This window comes from Pseudochaenichthys georgianus, chromosome 24 (genome assembly GCF_902827115.2).
Source record: "Pseudochaenichthys georgianus chromosome 24, fPseGeo1.2, whole genome shotgun sequence".
NCBI classification, from domain to species: domain Eukaryota; kingdom Metazoa; phylum Chordata; class Actinopteri; order Perciformes; family Channichthyidae; genus Pseudochaenichthys; species Pseudochaenichthys georgianus.
In genome coordinates, this window is record NC_047526.1 from 35,141,362 (window position 1) to 35,164,712 (window position 23,351).

At 40.3% G+C, this 23,351-nt stretch overlaps 2 protein-coding genes across 3 annotated transcripts in view; both read left to right on the plus strand.

The window, feature by feature from the left end:
• The window catches only part of LOC117440394 (fatty acid-binding protein, brain), a 2,087-nt gene extending 1,170 nt beyond the window's left edge, over window positions 1-917 (plus strand). Inside the window, exon 4 of the mRNA XM_034076729.2 lies at window positions 634-917. Coding sequence (XP_033932620.1) covers window positions 634-684 — 51 coding nt within the window. The 3' untranslated portion in view covers window positions 685-917. The remainder of the gene's footprint in view (window positions 1-633) is intronic.
• Window positions 918-2,648: 1,731 nt separating this feature from the next.
• On the plus strand, window positions 2,649-16,827 carry smpdl3a (sphingomyelin phosphodiesterase acid like 3A). Of its 2 annotated transcripts, none has more exons than XM_034076045.2 (8): window positions 2,649-2,874; window positions 4,393-4,606; window positions 8,938-9,082; window positions 11,022-11,118; window positions 11,747-11,943; window positions 12,874-13,054; window positions 14,364-14,488; window positions 14,968-16,827. In XM_034076045.2, the coding sequence occupies exons 1-8, from the start codon at window positions 2,775-2,777 to the stop codon at window positions 15,346-15,348; spliced, it is 1,440 nt and encodes a 479-aa protein (XP_033931936.1). In that variant the 5' UTR covers window positions 2,649-2,774; the 3' UTR covers window positions 15,349-16,827. The 2 variants fall into 2 exon arrangements, with proteins under 2 accessions (XP_033931936.1, XP_033931937.1); XM_034076046.2 differs by having other exon boundaries at window positions 11,780-11,943.
• The last annotated feature ends 6,524 nt before the right edge of the window (window positions 16,828-23,351 follow it).

Genomic DNA, 23,351 nt, shown 5'->3' on the forward strand with positions numbered 1-23,351 from the left:
TCTGGGACATGTGTTGTGCATTATTGATCTTTAGCACCAAGAGAAAAGGCATTGTTTTAAATTGAGTTTATATAATTAAAGATTGCATTATGTTTTAAGGGCTTAGGAGTCCATGTTGGAGAAGCAATGACACTAAAACAGGAGCATTTGCCTCTCAGCGTTTCTGATTTTTAAAAGTAAAACCTTAACGTGATGATGAATACAGAATGTTTTATATTAATGGGTAATAAATGATGCTGTTTTCAGGTTATGATGGCAATGCATGGGGTGTTTGACTTTACTTAGGGATCATTAGTGCACGACAAACTCTTTTTGGGCTCGTTACGAAAATAAAAGGCATTAAAATATCAACAAAATAAGTTAAAAAAAAGTCACAAGACACAGTTGTTTATCTTTCTGAAGCTCCAGAAATACAGCAAATAAAAAAAAATTGTTCCGTTTGTGTTGAGCAAGCATGCAATTCTTTCTAATTAGCATGCATACATCAAACCAAGTCCCAACCTGTTGCTTTCCAGAAGCATCCTCACCCCTGATACTTCACTTAAGCTGTTAAAAAACAACATTTTCTGCAACAAAACTATGTCTTTGTTATTTTTTCAATGACCTCTCGGTAACTGTCCTCTCTCTCTGCAGAATCTGACCTTCGAAGACATCCACGCGAGCCGCAGCTACGAGAAGGCATAAGTGCTCCGACTGCCAGCATCCCGACCGGCCACGAAGGGTTGATTTTATAATAATTGTTGACTGTTCGCTTCTCTTTGCACTCCATCCTACTCCACATGTCCGCGGCCTGCAGGCTGCACATGTTTTGTAAGAATTTTTGTTTTTATATATGAAAACATTTCTGTGGTGACGGATGGATCGCCTTTGAAAACCTGTGTGAGAAAAACATGAAATAAAAAAGCACAGAGACTACATGACTGCCTCTTCTCTTATGTGTTGCAATGGTTCCATCACTCAATAATAAAAAAAACTCAACCTTTGACCTCTTAGAGGAGGGGAACAGAAAACCTCGAGGCCATTAACTTTCAATCTACAAAATAAATCAACATTATTTCACGACGTATCTTCAAAACCGGTGTGACTTTTATTTTGGAAAAAAGTTGGAAGAATTGCATTAATTTGCTAAATATTCCCCTCATAGAAAACAGTTGCTCTATCATTGGATTTTAACGCCTTAAATGACTCTTAAACTCTTGCTAGAGAGATATAATATGACAGTCTTTATTCAACTGGATGGATTAATTAAATGATTATGTCACCCAAACATATCTGACCACTCACCTCTCGTGGTGGAAAGGATGTGGTTTCACCTGCAGTGCTCAATGTCAATATTTGTTTAATTTAAACTACGAAAAATGACCTTATAATAGATTATTTTTGATCGCAAGGTGTTTTGAATACTTATATTAAAAAGGGGCAATGATTTTGAAAGAAATGCGTCTACAGAATTTGTAAAATTATATTTTTTAAAGGTGAGCACTAACATCCCTCTTGACTGTACAGGGGTGGAGACAGAGACAGATATCTAATTATCTATAAGACACACTTAACTGCATGGCTCGGCACCCCCAAAAGATCCTTTTGGGTGAACTGACCCTTTCAATCCCAAATGTGAGCGGTCACATGATAATTAGATGGACAAGAAACAAAAGAAAATGTATGTTGCAGAAAAGTATTGAAATATGTCATAGATCCTAAAATGCTGGATAGTTGTATCTCTTTGGTCCTTAAGGGGTCTTTCATATCAAGCCATACGACAAGAAACAGTATTTATTTTTGATTAGAAGTGCTCGTAACTCATGTCCACCACATGAATCTGGAGATTAGGGGCGACGTGCACCCCCTGCCTCGACGTCAAAAGCCCAAAATGTTGAGCGGGTGTTAAAAAAGCACAATATGGATGTACTATTAGGTAATATTCAGATCAAGTCAAAGTACAAATATTACACTCAGGGGCGCCGCCAGGGATTTTTGGCCCCATGAAAAGATATCACAAAGGTTACTTCAACATGTTTTTTAAAATAGTTTGGGCCCCTGTCAGTCGCGGGCACGTAGAATCGCCCTAACTCTTCACCCCCTTATGGCGCCCCTGATTACACTGTCCACACTCCATTGAGTAAAAGCACTGCAATGGAAATGCAATTAAGCACAAATGAAATATGCAAATGAACCGAAAGCATCAAAAATAAGATAAATTATTTTCACTATTGGCCTTTAGATAATAGTTTCATATTAGTGTATGGAGGCATGGGTTAGGGTTAGGGTTAGGTATTTATCCCAAATTGGGAAATTGTTTTGTTACAGCAGCGTGATAGAGCATGATGGCACTATTGGAGCCACATGTAACTATTTGATATTTGTTTTGGAAGTTAAATGTATATTAATGCACCCTGTTTTATACAATTATAATATAGTTGGTGTGTAGCCTACTTTGTAATATATCTGTCAATTAAGTTGTGTAAAACGTACAACATTTGGCACAGATGCAATAAAAGTATTCAGGATATGATCAATTAAACTACCTCAATGTTTACTACATAAAGCCTGCAGTACTTGAGTAAAAGTACTTCGTTACTTCCCTTTATTGATAAGCAGCAGATCTCAGTTCCTCCCCCTGAGCTTCAAAACACGAGTCACATGACCTGTGTGCACTTCCTGTTTATTTCCGAGGAGAAGGACCTGCAGCGGTTACATACTTTAGTTTAAATGTACTTTATGTTTTGCACCAAACTGAGGGTTTTTAACATACAAACCGTGTGTATAGTAAGAGGATGAACATGGGACTACTTTCTTGTGTTGTTCCGCTGCTGCTGTGTGGAGCGGCTCCTCTGGAAGCGGCGCCCGCTAAAAGCAGCTACCTGCCGGGCACAGGTGAGAGGAATCCCCGCTAATGAACTCTGGAGGTGGAGGTCTAGAAGTGTATTTGTGTGTCTTTTTGTTGGATGTATAAGTCTGCACAGAGTACAATGTTCAGAGTAAATGGACATGCATTGTTTCTCTGCCAGAGGATGAACAATATGAGGATTCAGTTGTAAAAGTAGTTTTTTTTTAATTAAACGAGTGCTTTTTGCTTGATGGCCTGCCCGCCGAATTAACCCTAAGATATTGTTCATTTATATTACTTGTTAATGTGTTCTATGGGAGGTGCATATTCAATGTAAATGATCATTAACCAATTAATTAACTGTTTTTTAAATGGAGTTTGACAAGACACTCTCCTGACATGTAATTTATTTAATGGTTTGAATTTTTCTTTTTATTAATTGTAAAACAGGCTTTTGGAGTTTGTTTTATAACTTAACATGAATCAAATTAATAATACAATTAATTTTTCTTCTTAAAGGTGGGGTAGGTAATCTCATAGAGCCCCTCCTCCAACACACACGAACGCGCACATTACCAATGAGTGCACGAGATCAGTTTGTGCACAGATGGCAGGCTAACAGGCAGGTCGGCCATCCAGTCATTTAGGGATTTGTTGTCAAAGCACTTCAGATATTCATTGCTATCGGGATGTTAAGAGCATTCCATGGAATATAACAAAAAGTGTATCTCGAGCCGGTTTCTGAAACTTACCTACCCCACCTTTAAATATTTCAAAAATAGGACTTATGCCATTATTTAGTGCTCAACAAGCAAGTAAAAATAAATGAATTAATCAGCCCAACATACAACGTAAAAGGAACTAAATGCAAAAAATACATGATATTATTTTAACACATTTTAACCCTCATTTGCATGTCTTTTAGTAAAAAATAAACCATGCACATGTCCTAATAAATATATATATTTCAGCGTCTCTTTCACCCTTTCTTCTAGTAACTTAATGGAAAATTCATGCATTATTTATCAATTTGTTGCAACACATTTGAACCTTTTACTTGCATGTGTTTGGTCAAAAATACCATCTCCATTCTCTACCACTCATTGCATCTGTTGTCATATTTAAATGGCTGTCCAACAACATAACCTCAGACCCAAAACCATGTTCGGAACAGGGTTGCCAGAAACTGACCATGATCAAAATCGATTATTCGGCAGCCCTGGCGAATAATAATCGATTATTCGACCGACCCCCATTTAAAAAAAACATAAATAATAATAAAAAAAATATATAAATAAAATCGATTTTTAAAAATAATATTCGATTATGGAGACTGTAGCGAATAATCGAATAATCGCTGGCATCCCTAGTTCGGAACAGCGAGTATGAACTGCTACCATCTAATGGGAGATGCAATAAAGTCAGACTGAAGCATCCTTTGTGCTCCAGTCAGTCCTCACAGTAAATACATTAAATACCATTAAAGTAATATCGTATCTTATTTGTTATCCCCTCTGTCTCTTTGCTCCCTTCTTCTTATCCACCTTCCCTCCATCTCTCTTCAGGAAGGTTCTGGCACATCACTGACCTCCACCTGGACCCCACCTACCACCTGACCCCGGACCCCACCAAGGTGTGCTTCTCCTCTAAAGGAGTCCCGGCCACCAACCCCGGCGTGTTCGGAGACTTCCTGTGTGACTCGCCCTACCGCCTCATCCAGTCGGCCTTCGATCACATGGCAACGCTCACAAAGCCGGACGACTTCATCATATGGACCGGGTCAGCATATACCTCGTTCACACCAACGGTGTTTCAGGGCCGGTTCAGAGCTGGAGCTTGAAAAGCACCGGAATCTAGTTCGTTTCAAGCACCAAAAAATTGTCCGGCTAGAGCAAAAGCACCGCATACGTCACGCTTACGTCGAGGCGGGGGCAGGGGCGGGATCAACTCCTGAACAACAACAAGAAGCCGGCGTTTTATCCAGTTTGTACACAACGATGGAGAAACTTAACAAGCAGCAGCGGTCCACTGAAGAGACCAGCTACCTACTGAGAATCTGGTCTTCCGAAGAGGTACAGAGGAAGCTGGAGCACAATCGGCCATTGTTGTTGTTGTTGTTGTTGTCGGTGTGAGCTGTGAGGGGTTTCCGCGCGGTTTGGCTTTATGAAGCAAACGGTTACGTCATGACGCAAACGATGACGCAGCACCAGTCGGACTCTGGGCGGTGTGAAAAGAGCCGGAGCTAAACCGAAGAACCGGTTCTGAACCTGAAAAGCTCTAGCACGGAGCTTGAACCGGAGTTGCGTTGGTGTGAATGAGGTATATGAGGATTCAGATTCAAGATTCACAGGTGTTATTGGCATATGCACGTAAGCTACAGGGTAGAAATGGCAATGAAACTCTTCTGACCTGAGCTCCTCCAACAATGCAACATATATAATAATATACAATATAACAAGTATATGATACAAGAACAGAATATTAAATTAAATAATGTATATTAAGACAAAATTAAATATGGTTTATTTCAGCGATAACTATTTATATAAATGAGTAGATTTATATAAGTAAGTAGATTGGCACACCAATATAATTTAGTTTATGACTACAATAAAACATTGAATTCTTCAGTCAGATAATGATGACCATATTCTTACATAGTTTTGGTGGCAAAAAGTCTAAACATGTCAATAGAATATGCAGAGTTGGAGAGCAGCAAAAGACACGGCAGCCATCATCACCGGCGCCATCTTCTGAAGATTTAATAGCTATTTCATGTCTCCTCTCCTTCTTGTTCTTCGAGAAATATGACTTTTTCATGCTTTCTTGACTAAAACTGGGGCTGAACGCTTTGTTGTGTGAAAATGAGCACACTTCATAGAAACTAGAGCTGTGGTTTTGCAGCAGTTTCACATCGTTTTTTCTCACAGCTCAGTGTGTGATGTGTTCAAAATGTCAAACCACTTTGAGCTTTTTAAAGAATGAGGAAGTTTCTATAAAGGGAAGTCACTATGGATGTTTTTGACTTCCTGTTTTTTTGTAGCCATCGCTTTTGGCCTTTTTTTCACATAAACTCGAATGACCTTTAAAGAGTCCTCTCCTGCTGATGTTCAGGTGTATATCAGTATGTAGTGTCTCTACTTTAAAGAGTCCTCTCCTGCTGATGTTCAGGTGTATATCAGAATGTGGTGTCTCTACTTTAAAGAGTCCTCCCCTGCTGATGTTCAAGTGTATATCAGTATGTAGTGTCTCTACTTTAAAGAGTCCTCTCCTGCTGATGTTCAGGTGTATATCAGTATGTAGTGTCTCTACTTTAAAGAGTCCTCTCCTGCTGATGTTCAGGTGTATATCAGTATGTAGTGTCTCTACTTTAAAGAGTCCTCTCCTGCTGATGTTCAGGTGTATATCAGAATGTGGTGTCTCTACTTTAAAGAGTCCTCTCCTGCTGATGTTCAGGTGTATATCAGTATGTAGTGTCTCTACTTTAAAGAGTCCTCTCCTGCTGATGTTCAGGTGTATATCAGTATGTAGTGTCTCTACTTTAAAGAGTCCTCTCCTGCTGATGTTCAGGTGTATATCAGTATGTAGTGTCTCTACTTTAAAGAGTCCTCTCCTGCTGATGTTCAGGTGTATATCAGTATGTAGTGTCTCTACTTTAAAGAGTCCTCTCCTGCTGATGTTCAGGTGTATATCAGTATGTAGTGTCTCTACTTTAAAGAGTCCTCTCCTGCTGATGTTCAGGTGTATATCAGTATGTAGTGTCTCTACTTTAAAGAGTCCTCTCCTGCTGATGTTCAGGTGTATATCGGTATGTAGTGTCTCTACTTTGAAGAGTCCTCTCCTGCTGATGTTCAGGTGTATATCGGTATGTAGTGTCTCTACTTTAAAGAGTCCTCTCCTGCTGATGTTCAGGTGTATATGAGTATGTAGTGTCTCTACTTTAAAGAGTCCTCTCCTGCTGATGTTCAGGTGTATATCAGTATGTAGTGTCTCTACTTTAAAGAGTCCTCTCCTGCTGATGTTCAGGTGTATATCAGTTTGTAGTGTCTCTACTTTAAAGAGTCCTCTCCTGCTGATGTTCAGGTGTATATCAGTATGTAGTGTCTCTACTTTAAAGAGTGCTCTCCTGCTGATGTTCAGGTGTATATCAGTATGTAGTGTCTCTACTTTAAAGAGTCCTCTCCTGCTGATGTTCAGGTGTATATCAGTATGTAGTGTCTCTACTTTAAAGAGTCCTCTCCTGCTGATGTTCAGGTGTATATCAGTATGTAGTGTCTCTACTTTAAAGAGTCCTCTCCTGCTGATGTTCAGGTGTATATCAGTATGTAGTGTCTCTACTTTAAAGAGTCCTCTCCTGCTGATGTTCAGGTGTATATCAGTATGTAGTGTCTCTACTTTAAAGAGTCCTCTCCTGCTGATGTTCAGGTGTATATCAGTATGTAGTGTCTCTACTTTAAAGAGTCCTCTCCTGCTGATGTTCAGGTGTATATCGGTATGTAGTGTCTCTACTTTGAAGAGTCCTCTCCTGCTGATGTTCAGGTGTATATCGGTATGTAGTGTCTCTACTTTAAAGAGTCCTCTCCTGCTGATGTTCAGGTGTATATGAGTATGTAGTGTCTCTACTTTAAAGAGTCCTCTCCTGCTGATGTTCAGGTGTATATCAGTATGTAGTGTCTCTACTTTAAAGAGTCCTCTCCTGCTGATGTTCAGGTGTATATCAGTTTGTAGTGTCTCTACTTTAAAGAGTCCTCTCCTGCTGATGTTCAGGTGTATATCAGTATGTAGTGTCTCTACTTTAAAGAGTGCTCTCCTGCTGATGTTCAGGTGTATATCAGTATGTAGTGTCTCTACTTTAAAGAGTCCTCTCCTGCTGATGTTCAGGTGTATATCAGTATGTAGTGTCTCTACTTTAAAGAGTCCTCTCCTGCTGATGTTCAGGTGTATATCAGTATGTAGTGTCTCTACTTTAAAGAGTCCTCTCCTGCTGATGTTCAGGTGTATATCAGTATGTAGTGTCTCTACTTTAAAGAGTCCTCTCCTGCTGATGTTCAGGTGTATATCAGTATGTAGTGTCTCTACTTTAAAGAGTCCTCTCCTGCTGATGTTCAGGTGTATATCAGTTTGTAGTGTCTCTACTTTAAAGAGTCCTCTCCTGCTGATGTTCAGGTGTTTATCAGTATGTAGTGTCTCTACTTTAAAGAGTCCTCTCCTGCTGATGTTCAGGTGTATATTAGTATGTAGTGTCTCTACATGTCTCCGTGCTTTAATGTTCAAAAAGCTCTTTACTTGTCTCATACTGTCTGTGCTGCAGCACCTCTTTTCACCCTCTGTCTGAAACCAGAGCCCAGTCTGCTCTGATTGGTTAGCTGGCCGGCTCTGTTCTGATTGGTCAACCGCTTAGTGATGTCCCGCCCCTTAGCCTATCATGTACAATGTGTTGGAGCGCTAGCCAATAAATGTGCATGTGTTGTCCGGCAGTGGCTCAGTCAGTAGTTGCTTGGACTGGGAGCCGTAGGGCCGCCGGTTCAAGTCCCCGACCAGACCTAAAATATGGAGTGTGGACTGCTACTTTGAGAGGTCCCAGTTCACCTCCTGTCCTGCCGTGGTGCCCTTGAGCAAGGCACCGGACACACTGAAATCCAGGAATTTATAAAGGCTTATTAACATACTTAAGAAAACACTTAATCCTTCCCCCCAGGGGGTCTTTGCCAGTTTAAGCTACGGTGCAGACAGATTTTTTTGCTTCATTCCTTTGTTATTGAGCTCTGTCGCATGACTTTGCCTTTTCACTTGAGTAGGAAATGCACTGCGCTGTGGGATCATGATATATCTGCAATATGTGTCGAGAAATCAGGGTTTTCTCAACACAGACATATCAGTCTTGAAAGCACCTGAATCCGTATATTATACTTTATTTCTATCAGTCTAAATGTTATTGATCTGTATATATTGTAATGTATTTTCATCCTATATTCCCAACATGTGGTCAGTTTATACAAATAATAAGAATTTGGTATTCTTGTCAATTCAAATAAATCTCTCTCTTATTCTGGTGGCTTATAGTGTTAATAAATAAATAATAATCGATATGTGTCCCTCCTGTCCCCCAGAGACAGTCCCCCTCACGTCCCTGCAGGCGAGCTCTCCACAGACCTGGTGGTCCAGGTGATCGAGAACATGACGGAGACGATCAGACAACACTTCCCCAACATCGCCGTCTACCCCGCGCTGGGAAACCACGACTACTGGCCGCAGGTATCTTTAGCCGCATTTCGACTTCAGGTTTTAGCGCGGCTCGGTTCACCTTTTGCTCGGCTCACTTTAAGCTGCATTTCCATTACAGTTTGTCACGTGGGTAGTAACTATAGTAACCGCGCAGTGTAGGCATGTTTTCCTACTGGAACCACTCCGGCCATTGTGTTCCTTGACGGTCTGACTCTTCAGCTTTTTTTTCTTTTCTCTACACTGGAGGAACGTCTGTACCTCGTACGTTGTTGAAATTAGAAATACTTGCTGACGGTCTGTTTTGAAAATGGTGCTTATGCGACGCTTGGGGACTGTCTCGCGCAATAATTGTGACAATTCTCTCTGACCAATCAGTGGTCTGCAGTGTTTTACGTCACTAGCTAAGCATATTTTCAGCTCGCTTGGAACCAAGACTGAGGTGGTTCTAAAGAAGTACCAGTGAGACGGTATTACCCCTAGTGGAAAAGCATTAAAGAGCGAGCCGAGCCACGCTAAAACCCTGTAGTGGAAATGTGCCTATATTCAAGTTTCAAGACATTTTTTGTCATTTTTACATAGGTACAGTGAAGATATGTCGATTAAAATATTAGGTCACAGGCTCCTCCAACAGCGCAACACAATACAACAGATAAAATAGTGCAAGTAAAGTAAATACAAATAAAATAGAATAGTGCAAGGACAGTCTATATACAAGTAATTGGAATATGATGTATTCGATACATCTAAATCTAAGGTAACTTAGATTTAAGATCTTCTTACGGCACGCAATGTTAAAAAGGAGGATGTGTATATGGATATAGCATCATACAGTATGAGTTTAGCCTAAAGTGTTACCCCGTTATCACTTTTTACTCAGTTCCACCATTATGTTACAGAATTGGAGTGAAGGAGGAAGGCGGAAGGCTTTTCTAATACTCAGTCACTTAATCAATTTGTTTTATGCCTTTTTGTTGTGAAATTAAATGAACATATCTTCAAATTTGAGCATTTTAAGGCATGTAATCTATATCTGAGTGTTCTTTTCGACATCTTATTTCCATCTTATTTAATATTTGCGAATTGATATCAGTCAAAACTTAAAGTGGACCTATCATGCTATATTTGAATAATATAGTGTAGGACCATACCTATATAAGGCAAATTTATACTTTTTATTTTTCAAAATACCAAACGGATCATGCATTTTAGCCATTCCTCATTTCGCTCAATTTAACACGGTCTTTGCCCGGGCTGATTCTGCGTGAACAGCACCACCTACAGGCCTGGCATACGTACTACAGCGTCTCCAGCGCTTTCGAACGGCAATGTCCGTGGCTGTCTCCTCCTGATTGGTGGAGTTGGCCCAATAGCCGTAGCGCCACTTCTGTGACGTCAGAGAAGTGTTCAAATCTGGATCAGTCTGTATCAGATCCGTTGCAGCCCCTTTTTAAGAGATTTGGGTACGGAGGAAAAGAGAGGGTTGTGTTTTTGACACTTGGTGAGTTCCCTGGAACACCGGGGACACATGTTCATGTATAAAAGACGTACACAAGTGCATTTTGCATGTTAGGTCCCCTTTAATATCTGATTCTTGATTTAGAAAATGTTAAAAAATATTGCATTTTAGGAAAGCATTATATATATATTTATTGGCATAACATATAAATATAATATCCTACTTTTATATATTGTTTCCTGCCAATTGGTATTTCAACATGTATGTTCTACTTTTTTAATGCGGTTTTATTTCTATTTTTAGATGTTTACTTTTTAGAATTGTTTATTTCTACCCTTTTTAATTTCTCTTATGTCCAATGCCTTGTCTTTTATGCAACGCACATATTTCCCAAATAAAGTTCATCTTATCTTAAATGCTGATGCACATGCGGAGTGTCTCGGCAGGTGAAGACATGTAATGATCTGCTGCAAAGCGTGTACATTGACCTCTTTCTGTGCGTGGTGGTTTTAGGACCAGATGCCGACCTCCACTAACGCCGTGTACCGAGCTGCTGCCGAGCTGTGGAGGCCGTGGCTGCAGAATGAAGCTCTGCTCACTCTCTCTCAGGGTGACAGGTCTTCTTTAATACACACACACACACACACACACACACACACACACACACACACACACACACACACACACACACACACACACACACACACACACACACACACACACACACACACCACACACACACACACACACACACACACACACACACACACACACACACACACACAACATGGTTTCAATCCATGTATCTAACCCTCTTTCCCAGAATTCAAAACTCTATTTACTCCAACTATTCCCAAATCTTGTTCGACAGTTTGAAATGGAGATTAAATAATTAACGTATTAAAAAGAAAAAGAAGTTTACTAACCCGACATGACACACCCAAAACATAGAAAGGCATAATTTTTAGCGGGTTTTCCTTCGTTAAAAACCTGCACATATGCATATGTAGAGAGATTAAACAATTACATAGACGTTTTAGTTAGCAGTAGTCTGATCCTTTTTATATATCTAAATGAAACCATATTATTTTGTAAAGCAAGTTTGAGTTTGCAAACATATAGAAAACATATACAGGTCCAATTTTTAAATGTCCCGCTTTGAAATACCTACTTAACTTTAACCAAATGTAAAGTCTCATCACGCTGTCGATCCGCTCACAAGAACTGTCTTTTGTCAGGTTTTATTTTCTGGGTTTGTCCCCGTCCTTCAGGAGGGTTTTACTCCCAGCTGGTGAAGCCTGGTCTGCGGGTCGTCAGTCTGAACACCATCCTCTACTACGGTCCTAATAAAGTGACGGAAAACATGACGGACCCTGCAGGACAGTTCCAGTGGCTCGAGAAGACTCTGCAGAAAGCTGCTCGGAGTCTGGAGAAGGTTTGATGTCTGTCTGTCTTTACATCTTGAACCCTGTGTCCACTTTAAAGGGCTCCTATTATACTGTCCAAACACCAAACAGATCATTGCAGCATTACCCATAATCCCCTCTGTTTCAGCCCTGTTTCCAAAGTGCTGATTCTCTGTCTGTTACTTCAGATGAAAATAAGGAGCCCCTCCCCACGCCCCTCTGAGAGAGATTTGGTTACAAAGAACTCAATGGAGCTCTAGAGGAGGTTCAGGTGATAAGGGGGGGGGGGGGGTTACCTTGTTGCTGATTGGCTAATGGTTACTCAAGACAACACATCGTTATGACATCATAAATGTAGAAGAGACATGAAGAAGAGGGGACACATGTTGATGTAGAAGAGACATGGAGAAGAGGGGACACATGTTGATGGAGAAGAGACATGGAGAAGAGGGGACACATGTTGATGTAGAAGAGACATGAAGAAGAGGGGACACATGTTGATGTAGAAGAGACGTGAAGAAGAGGGGACACATGTTGATGTAGAAGAGACATGAAGAAGAGGAGACACATGTTGATGTAGAAGAGACATGGAGAAGAGGGGACACGTGTTGATGTAGAAGAGACATGAAGAAGAGGGGACACATGTTGATGTAGAAGAGACATGAAGAAGAGGAGACACGTGTTGATGTAGAAGAGACATGGAGAAGAGGGGACACGTGTTGATGTAGAAGAGACATGGAGAAGAGGGGACACGTGTTGATGTAGAAGAGACATGAAGAAGAGGGGACACGTGTTGATGTAGAAGAGACATGAAGAAGAGGGGACACATGTTGATGTAGAGGAGACATGAAGAAGAGGGGACACATGTTGATGTAGAAGAGACATCACAAAGTGCATTTTGCACGATAGGTCCCCTTTAAGTCTTGTGATTAAATGTGTGTGTCTTCTTGTCGCTTCAGGTGTTCATCATCGCTCATGTGCCGGTGGGTTACCTCCCCTCGGCCAGACACACCACGGCGGTGAGAGAGAAACACAACGAGCGGCTGGTCTCCATCTTCAGGAAGCACAGTGATGTCATCGCGGGACATTTCTACGGACACACACACCGGGACAGCATCATGGTGCTGCTGGACCAACAAGGTGAGTCATTGTTTGCAGTTCATTTGTTTATTTGGTTTGTTATTTTATCTTTTCTTGAATATCATTTACCTCTGTTATTTATTTGTTTGTTTATTTACAGTTTATTATGTTAATAATTTAGTGTTTGGGAGAAGGGGTGGGATTAAATAAGTATAAACTTTGTAATTAAGTCGATTATTTGTTTATACATAATTTAGAATCAGTAATATTTTTGTATATCAATTTGACACTGCTTAATTTTGTATTGTATAATAATTCTCATGTTACATTTTTATATTATTGTTTTACACATTTGAAATAAATCAAATCAAATCAAAACATTATCTTGATTTGACTCTGAAGTACCAAAAGTAGGGATCGAGATCGGCCGATACTCGCTCTCTACCGATCGATCGGTGCTCTCTAAACATGCCGATCACATGACGTAAAATACATGACACTTTTCTCTGTGTGCGGCAAAACAAGCTCGCCAGAATGGCTTCACCGGTCTGGCATCCTTTTAAGGTGTCCGAAAAAGACAGTAAAATAGCGGAATGCAACGTGAAGCAGAAATCCTGCAGCTCCGCCCGCGGTGACGGACCGGTGAGCGGAGAAACACACAAGAGTTAGACCTGACACACTCAGCTATTTATCTACCTCTGGAACTAAACTAGTTATACATATATTTATTCTTCACTGTCGGGTCACTCATTACTAGATCAGTGAGAGAGAGAGAGAGAGAGAGAGTGAGAGAGAGTGAGAGAGAGTGAGAGTGAGAGAGAGTGAGAGAGAGAGAGAGAGAGAGAGAGAGAGTGAGAGAGAGAGAGAGAGAGAGAGAGTGAGAGAGAGAGAGAGAGAGAGAGAGAGAGTGAGAGAGAGAGAGATATTAAAAGTTGAAATTAAGTTGATTGTGGAAGCTCCAGTGAATGAGCCCCATTAACTGAGTTTTAAACATCACTTTAAATGGAAGATTTAAAAGTTGATATTTTTGATGAATTAAAAAATAAAACGGTTGCATTTGATTATTAATATTGATAATTGACCTCCACCTAAGCACATTTAGTCGTATATGTTTCAAAAATCTGACTGAAACTACTCGAAACATCGGCTTTTTGCAATAAAAGTCTGCTAAGTGTACATATATTAACTCTTCCAGAATTGTCCAGGCTGTAGAATAGTCACTTGTTCCTGCCGTAAGCATCCAACTGTACGATGCAAGACGAACATATTTAAATTGCTGCCGACTTCTTAAAAGGAAGTCAAAAGGGATCCAGGACACTTCAGTGTTAAAACAGCTGAATCCTGTGATGCGTGTTTTCTCGCCCTGCAGGTAAACCGGTGAATTCTCTGTTTGTCTCTCCGGCCGTCACGCCAATCAAAAGTCTTTTGCAGCCGTACTCCAACAACCCAGCTCTCCGCATGTACCTGTACGACACCGAGGACTTCTCCATGCAGGTGAGGAGCTCCGGGGTACAGGGGTTCAGGTCCAACCAAAGATGTCTGAACTGCAACATGCACTCTTAACTCTTTACTCAACCTGCAATACACTAACAGAAAACAACACAAAAGCCATAGGTAACTATTGTTGGTTGCTTTTCCCATGTTAAAAAACCTGCTTTTTTGTTGGAAAAAAGGTTACACTAATTAAACAATACAGTAACACTTTGGTAAAGGGCTTTAGAGTTATCCTTTATTCTTTTATAACGCAATGAAACCTTGTTTGACCTTATTCTAAAAAGAAATTCTGAGTTCACAAACAATATTCAGGTCCAAATTCAAATGTCCTTCTTTGAAATACTTACTTAACTAACCAAAGAGAAAAGTCTCTTTGATGATTCACCACGCTGTCAATCAGCTCACAATAACTGTTGTTGTTGTTCAAAATGTCTCTTTCTCCCCCTCTCCCTTCTTTCGGCTCTTTTCTCCCTGTGAAGGACATCTGGCAGTACTTTCTGAATCTGACGGAGGCCAACGAGAGACAAAGTGCTGCGTGGAGGCGGGAGTACGTCCTGAGGGAGGCGTTCGGATTGGCCGACCTGAAGCCGCTCAGCCTTCTGAAGCTGGGTCTGAGCTTCGTGGAGCAGAGCACAGCCTTCGATTCGTACTTCAAACACTACATGGTGGACTACGACAGCAGCGTCACCTGCGGGGGGGCGTGTAAGACCAGCCAGGTGTGTGCCATGCTCTACCTGGACCAGCTGGCATACTCCAGATGTGTGGAGAAGGGAGGAAGAGGAGGGATTCATCTCAGGGGCCACTTTTTAAATATTTCTCATGAGAAGGGCCTTCGGGTATCAAAGCTATCCAGATTATAAACTGCCCGATTACACGACTAATAAGGTATTTAATACAGAGAACATTAAGACATATATTGATTTAGATGTGTGGAGAAAGGAGACATTTAGAGGTACATTTTGTTAAAAGAAAACAAATATATATTGTTAATAATTTAGTTTTTGGGAGAAGGGGTGGGATTAAATAAGTGTAAACTTCTTCCCACCCCTTTTCGGATGTGTAATTAGGTAGTTCATTTGTTTATATATCATTTGCTTCTGCTTAAGTTTGTACAATATCATCATTCTCATGTTTCATTTCATTATTATTTTGTTTTACGCATTTGAAATAAATCAAATCAAAAGGGAGGATGGTAGCAGGGAGGAAGATCTAAGGGGAGGGATTCAACACAGGGGCCACTTTTTTATATTTGTTACTCTGCAGGAATCAAGAAAAGGGCCTTAAACTGGCTTCGCTGTTACCAAAAAAATGTCATACCTGTAGCAGTAGCAGTAGTAGCAGTAGCACAGGGATGCAAACTTGTCACCTTTCGGCGAAATTCTCTGTTTGGAATCCAAAATAGGTCGTGTGTGTGACTCATGTAGATCTGCAATAAAAATGTTTTTGGGGTATGGGGGGGGGGGGTCTGAGACCGGAGTAATCTGCGGCCGCGAAGATGGTCTAGCTTCAGCAGCTACATTACCTACGGGTGCGTTCGTTAATATTACCGGTGTGGTCCGGAGTCACTGTGGCACAGACTGCACCGCTGGTGAACAGCTGTTAGAACGGGCCGTTCAGGTGTTCAGAGCAGAGCTCCCTGTCGGAGCGCAGAGCGTGATGTGAACTGAAAAGTGTTTCTGTCGCAATATTATCGTTGAGCAAACTAACTAGCATACATTCTCACTATCTGCTAACGTTAGCTTTAGCCTTCGTTTTCTAATAGGGGAGAAGGGGTTAAGTTGAGCCAGTGGGTAAGTTGAACCACCCCCTGTAACCAGGCAACGCCTTATAGTTGTAATCAAGTTATGCAAGCTCCACCCAGTTCTCCTTGCCTGTGAAAGAGAGATGCTCATTGTGGTCTGGTAAGTAAACATTTTTACAAAAAAGTGTTTTGCTTGTCAAGTACATTTTCTAGATGTCAGCTATATCGGCTGTCATGTCAAATAAAAAGTATCCAGGTTTAAACACACTGTATATGTTGATGTGTTGGCAGCGTATTAAACCATGTGAATCATTAAGCTAAAGATTCTAAAATGGTGGCTATGGGGTAAAGTAAACCATGGGCCTTGGGGTAAGTTGAGTTGAGGTAAGTTGAGCCAGTGGAGAAATGAATGAAAGTAAGCCAAGTTGAAAATAAGAGCTCATTGTAGGCTACGTTTAAAGTTGAATTTACCCTGTGTTTGATTGGTAAGATGTATGAAATGGTATCACCATTTTTATGATTGCTTTTCCTTTTAACATGTTAAAAAAAATCAATCAATTCAATCGAAATGTATATTAAAAATATTTGAAAAACTAAGCTTGTATTTGGTTTGTTGTTTATAGTTACCTTCAAGATTTGTTGTAGGTATGCCCAGGTTTGAACAGGTATGCCCAGGTTTGAACAGTAGTTCAATTTACCCCCTGACCTGGATCAACGTACCCCTACACTGGGGCAAGTTGAGCCACAATACTTTTTTTTTAAAGAAGTAATATTTTCACTGCCCTTGATCAAATATGAATTATTATCATTGCATTGATAGGAGACATCCTGAACTATTGGTGTGCGTTTTCATTTTTACTGTGTGTCATTTCTCCTTGCTTAGAGGACAGCATGACTAACAAATGGCTCAACTTACCCCACTCTCCCCTAGTTGTTTTCATAGGCTATAAACAGAGGTGGTATAAGTATAGATCTTGTTCTTGAGTAAAAGTAGAAGTACTCAGATCTTGTACTTGATTAAAAGTAGAAGTACTCAGATCTTGTACTTTAGTAAAAGTAGAAGTACTCAAATATTGTACTTGAGTAAAAGTTAAAGTACTCAGGTTTGAGTCAAAGTAGAAGTACCAGAGTGTAGGAACAATCCTGCAATCAAAATGTTCCTCAAATAAAAGTACAAAAGTATTATCATCAAAATATAGTTAAAAGTAGCGACAGTAAAAGTAGAAGTACTCAGATCTTGTACTTGAGTAAAAGTAGAAGTACTCAGGTCTTGTACTTGAGTAAAAGTAGAAGTACTCAGAATCAGATCTTGTGCTTGAGTAAAAGTAGAAGTACCAGAGTGTAGGAATACTCTGTTACAGTAAAAGTCCTGCATTCAAAATGTTCCTCAAGTAAAAGTAGAAAAGTATTCTCATCAAACTATAGTGAAAGTAGCGACAGTAAAAGTAGTCGTCGTTCCGATTGGTCCATTTCAGAATAATATATATGATATGTTTTATAATGATTGATCATGAAAGTGTTGTCAAAGCTGGTGAAGGTGAAGCTAGTTTGAATGGCTTGGTAGACTGCAGGGTAGCTGGTGGATTTATTCCAGGTGGAACTAAAGTCTGATTTAACACTTGGTTATATTTCACATCATTCATCCAGATCTGTAGAGTAACTAAAGGTATTAAATACATGTAGTGGAGTAAAAGTACACCATTTACCTCTGAACTGTAGTGGAGAAGAAGAACAAAGTAGCAAAACATTGAAATACTTAAATAAAGTACAAGTATCTCAAAATTGTACCCACGTATAGTAGTTGTTGAGTTTATGAACTTAGTTACACCAGTGGCTATACAGATAGAAAGACTCAGCCTTGCACAGAGGCATGAAAATACATTTTCAAAATGATCAACAGTGCTGCCAAAATTATAAACTGACTGCTACACAATTAAAATAAATGCTTTTATATATTTCTATTAGATGTGACTATTTGGCATTTCTGTTATTAACTGCTGCTTTAGTTGTTCTGACTGCGACAATCCTCTGTTCCTCATTTTAAAGCCGATATTCCGTGGGGTCGGGGGGCTCGGATGCTTGTCACCTTTTTCATACCTGATGAGTTTGCATCCCTGGTAGTAGTAGTAGCCGTAGTAGTAGCAGCTGCAGCAGTAGTAGCAGCAGCAGTAGCGGTAGTCGTAGCAGCAGCAGTAGCAGCAGTAGTAGCAGCAGCAGCAGTAGCAGTAGTCGTAGCAGCAGTAGCAGTAGTAGCAGCAGTAGTCGTAGCAGCAGCAGCAGTAGTCGTAGTAGTAGTAGCAGCAGCAGCAGTAGCAGCAGCAGTAGTAGCAGTAGCAGCAGTAGTAGTAGTAGTAGCAGCCGAAGTAGTAGTAGTAGCAGCCGAAGTAGTAGCAGTAGTAGCAGTAGTAGTCGTAGCAGCAGTTGCAGCAGTAGTAGCAGCAGTAGTAGCAGTAGTCGTAGCAGCAGTAGTAGTAGTAGTAGCAGCCGAAGTAGTAGCAGTAGCAGCAGCAGTAGTCGTAGCAGCAGCAGCAGCAGTAGTCGTAGTAGTAGCAGCAGTAGTCGTAGCAGCAGCAGCAGCAGTAGTCGTAGCAGTAGTAGCAGTAGCAGCAGCAGTAGCAGCAGTAGCAGCAGTAGTCGTAGTAGTAGTAGTAGCAGCCGAAGTAGTAGCAGTAGCAGCAGTAGTCGTAGCAGCAGCAGCAGTAGTCGTAGCAGCAGTAGTAGCAGTAGTCGTAGTAGTAGTAGCAGCCGAAGTAGTAGCAGTAGTAGGCGTAGCAGTAGTAGCAGCAGTAGTAGCAGTAGTCGTAGCAGCAGTAGTCGTAGTAGTAGTAGTAGCAGCCGAAGTAGTAGCAGTAGCAGCAGTCGCAGCAGTAGTCGTAGCAGCAGTAGTAGCAGCAGCAGTAGCAGTAGTCGTAGCAGCAGTAGTAGCAGCTGCAGTAGTAGCAGCAGCAGTAGCCGTAGTAGTAGTAGCAGTAGCCGTAGCAGCAGTAGTCGTAGCAGCAGCAGTAGTAGTAGTAGCAGCAGTAGTCGTAGTAGTAGTAGCAGTAGCAGTAGTAGCAGTAGCAGCAGTAGTAGCAGCAGTAGTAGCAGTAGTAGCAGTAGCAGCAGTAGCAGCAGTAGACGTAGCAGCAGTAGTCGTAGTAGTAGTAGTAGCAGCCGAAGTAGTAGCAGTAGTAGCAGTAGTAGTAGTAGCAGCTGCAGCAGTAGTCGTAGCAGCAGTAGTAATAGCAGCAGTAGTAGTAGCAGCAGCAGTAGTCGCAGTAGCAGTAGTAGTAGCAGCAGCAGTAGCAGCAGTAGCAGTAGTAGCAGCAGTAGTAATAGTAGTAGTAGCAGCAGCAGTAGCCGTAGTAGCAGTAGTAGCAGCAGTAGTAATAGTAGTAGTAGCAGCAGCAGTAGTCGTAGCAGTAGTAGTAATAGTAGCAGCAGCAGCAGTAGTAGTAATAGTAGTAGTAGCAGCAGTAGCAGTAGTAATAGTAGTAGTAGCAGCAGTAGCAGTAGTCGTAGTAGCAGTAGTCGTAGCAGCAGTAGTAGTAGCAGCAGTAGTAGTAGCAGCAGTAGTAGCAGCGGTAGTCGTAGCAGCAGTAGTAGCAGCGGTAGTCGTAGCAGCAGTAGTAGCAGTTCCAGCCTCCAACTGGCTTTGCTGTTACCAAAAATCCATCCTACAATTTGCAGTTTCTTTTCTTACTGTTCAGGCATCCAAAGTTTTCCAAATGGCATCGAGATGAACATTTGCTCTGTTTCCTCATTCTTCGGTTAAGGAGGGATTTATCTGAGGAATTGTTGAGTTTTGAAAAAACTATTTTTAACTTTCTGGAATAATGAATGGGACGTAGAATTGGTTCTTTTTTGTTATTAAACATGCAATTTACCTTCTGGTATCAAAGCAATCCAGATTATAAATGGCTGAATTACACAATAAATAAGGTATGTAATACAGAGAACATTAACTGACATATTACAAATAGATTGATTTATATCAAAATTCATCTTACTAGAGAAAAGAAGACTCATTTAATTTTTGATTTTTACTTTTTTTAACTGATACCATGAACTGCAGCAGCTGCTAGATTTCATTTGATCGCACATAGTATCTTCAGTCTTTTTCACTTTGGAATACATCCATCTGAATAACCAGTTAAATATAGTGGAAATACACAGATATAATGTAAAAAGGTTTTATAGATATCCTGATCATGGTTGCAACCTTAAACATTATGTCCTCTAACTCTCCTGCGTATCACCTTTCTTTAAAGGAGATCACTTTAAAGGAACGTCGATTCAAATGTACGATTTGTAAGGAATTTGTCTCAGAGGTCACAATTACTTTTATATGTTTGTACTTGAATCGTGAAACGGCTATAATGCACTGTTTGCATTGTGTCAACATATATCTACCTTACATGCTTTTATATAAACAATGAAACATGAGTGAAGGACAGATCACAGAGAGGTTATTGATTTTAAATGTTATTTTTTCTACTTAATAAAGATCTTTATTGCAACACTGTGTTTACGGCCGTTCTGTTTCAGAGCTTAACCTCAGCGCTGTTGCTAGGCAGAAAGTCACAGTAAACAAACGCTGAACAGCTTCTCTCTTTTCTCAGCAAACTAACCTCAACTGACCCTCTCTCTTCAGCGCCGCCATCCCATTCTCCTCCTGTTCAAACCTTCCAGAAAGTCCTCTCGTTTCTCAGCCACCAACTAAAGCCTCCCCTCCCCCCCTCCAGCTCTTTTGTCCCCCTCCTATTGTTCATTACACGTCTCTTAAAGCTCCAGTGAAAAGCTGTTTTTTTTATAAAATGCATCGACTAAAGTCACCAGAAGCTGGCCTGCAATAGAAATGATCCGAATGACAGCCGACTCAGTCTAGTTTAAATCAAAGCAGGAAAACACATTTACACGAAATAAAACAATGTATTTTAAATTTTTAAGACTTCACTGCATTTCTTGTAAATAATGGGATAACAATATATATTCAAAACCCTATAATTCGGAGTAAAGTTACGTTATAGTTAAAGGGTTCCCAGCCCAAACATATTTACAAATTGTTCTGGGGAATCCCAAGAAAACATAAACCCCTTTTCCACATTTAATAATCATATTTTAGTACATATGAGTATATGGGTACAAGTATTACTGTTACTATTCTTTATTCCCTTATCTATACATTTTCTTTTAATATTATCTTCTATATTACTTTACTTTTACCTATACAGGTATCTATCTTATTTATTTAGTTAGTTATTTATTTTACTAGCTAGGACCGGGAGGGAGGGAAAGGGGAAAAATAAATACAAATATTGACTGTATACATATAAACTCATTGTGCCTGACTCAATAAGAAAAAGTAAAAAAAAAAGAAATAAAGATAAAAGGAAAACTAATAGAGTAGACTTGTATTTAATAGTGGCATGCACACTATTACATAAAATCACATGGACATTTCTAACAGGATGAAACAAACACTAAAAAGCTAAAACACTACAATCATCCATAATCTTGAATAATTTGAAACATTTGGATATATATATTTGTTCTGCACATGATTTGAAGCTTATTGGATTCAACTACATCCTTACACTTCAATATTTTTATTTTTATTTCTTCACGTTTTTACTTTTAAGTTAGATCTTTAGAAGTTGTTGTTTTTCAATTCTTCAGATGGAGAAAAGAGACTTAGTTTCTCTGTTTGTTGTTCTCCTTTCACCGTAAGTCATGCCAGGAACCCTTCTCAGGAATGTAAGGTAACGCTGCTTCTCCGTAGGTTGTTGTTCTTCTTTAAACTTCAGAAAGAAAAGCGACCGAGTTTAGAAAGTTCCTGCGGCAGTGAATCTCTCGCCTGTTTGTGAAGTCTCTCTCCTCATGTGCCCCCATGCGGTTATTATTCCACACTGAAAGCTTGACAGCTCGTAGCCGGGGCGACGGAGTCTCTGGTGGGCATGGCGATGGAGAGGACTCCCATCTCCACGGAAACGACAGTTAAGCTCCTCTGAATCCATCTCTGAGGTCACCGCTCCACCAAACTCCATTTAAGTTACCAACACTTTTATATGTGGTATCACAGACTGAAAAGTATATTTAAAGATATCACCTGTTTATGATTAGTTTTAATAATGTGAATGTATTCAGGGATGTTTACAATGTTTTAGCAAAGACACAGTGCGGATAAAAGTGACATTTGTACGTTAAATAAAGAGGAAAGCACACGTTAATGATATAACATCTAATACAAAATCTGAGAACTTCACTGTGAAAGCGAAAATGCATTTGTTTGTGAAAGAGTAAGCATACGTCTAGAGACTATCAGAGTTATTAAACATGTTTTATACAATGTTGCTGTTGTTCAACGTGTCTCAGATGTATTTCAATTCATCAAGACGTCTCAGAGTTTTTGGATTCTTCCTAAACTGTTGAGGGATGCCAGAAAAACAAAGACCTCCTCAAGATAACAAGGTGACACTGGGAGAGTAGCTGATGTGCAGACAGTCGTCTTGGGGTGGATTCTCCTGGTATGACACTTTCACCTCTTCAAAATGAAGTGTGTGTGTGTGTGTGTGTGTGTGTGTGTGTGTGTGTGTGTGTGTGTGTGTGTGTGTGTGTGTGTGTGTGTGTGTGTGTGTGTGTGTGTGTGTGTGTGTGTGTGTGTGTGTGTGTGTGTGTGTGTGTGTGTGTGTGTGTGTGCCTCACAGTAAATTAATCTGAGGATTACTGTCAGGACATTATAGCAACTGCCCCTCCTGTGGAGCTGGAATCTGAGTGTGTGTGTGTGTGTGTGTGTTTTTTTAAACCATTAACTTTTAGACTTGAGTTTGCCTAATCCCTTTTAACATCTTCAAGTTTGAAACTCCGTCCCTCTCTTGAGTTCCAATATAATTAGTGTCTCGTCTAATTGATGTCATTCCTGCAGTTTTGAAGCTCACTTGAGCCCTAATGGCCGCGAGTGACCTCACAACAAGAGGAGGAATTAATATATTTTATACATACACTTAGGTTGCAGACCTAACCGTATAAAAGCACTTACTCTTCGGTTCACCGGGTATTTCTCTCAATAGTCATATTAAGTCATATTTTCTGACTCTGCCAGAATCGTAATTTGCATATGACTCATATCAAACGAGATGCAGT

Coding starts and splice junctions, on each gene's coding strand:
- smpdl3a (XM_034076045.2), top strand. CDS start 2,775: ATGAACATGGGACTACTTTCTTGTGTTGTTCCGCTGCTGCTGTGTGGA. Junction 4,607..8,937: donor GACTTCATCATATGGACCGG/GTCAGCATATAC, acceptor CCTGTCCCCCAG/AGACAGTCCCCCTCACGTCC. Junction 14,489..14,967: donor CCGAGGACTTCTCCATGCAG/GTGAGGAGCTCC, acceptor CTCCCTGTGAAG/GACATCTGGCAGTACTTTCT.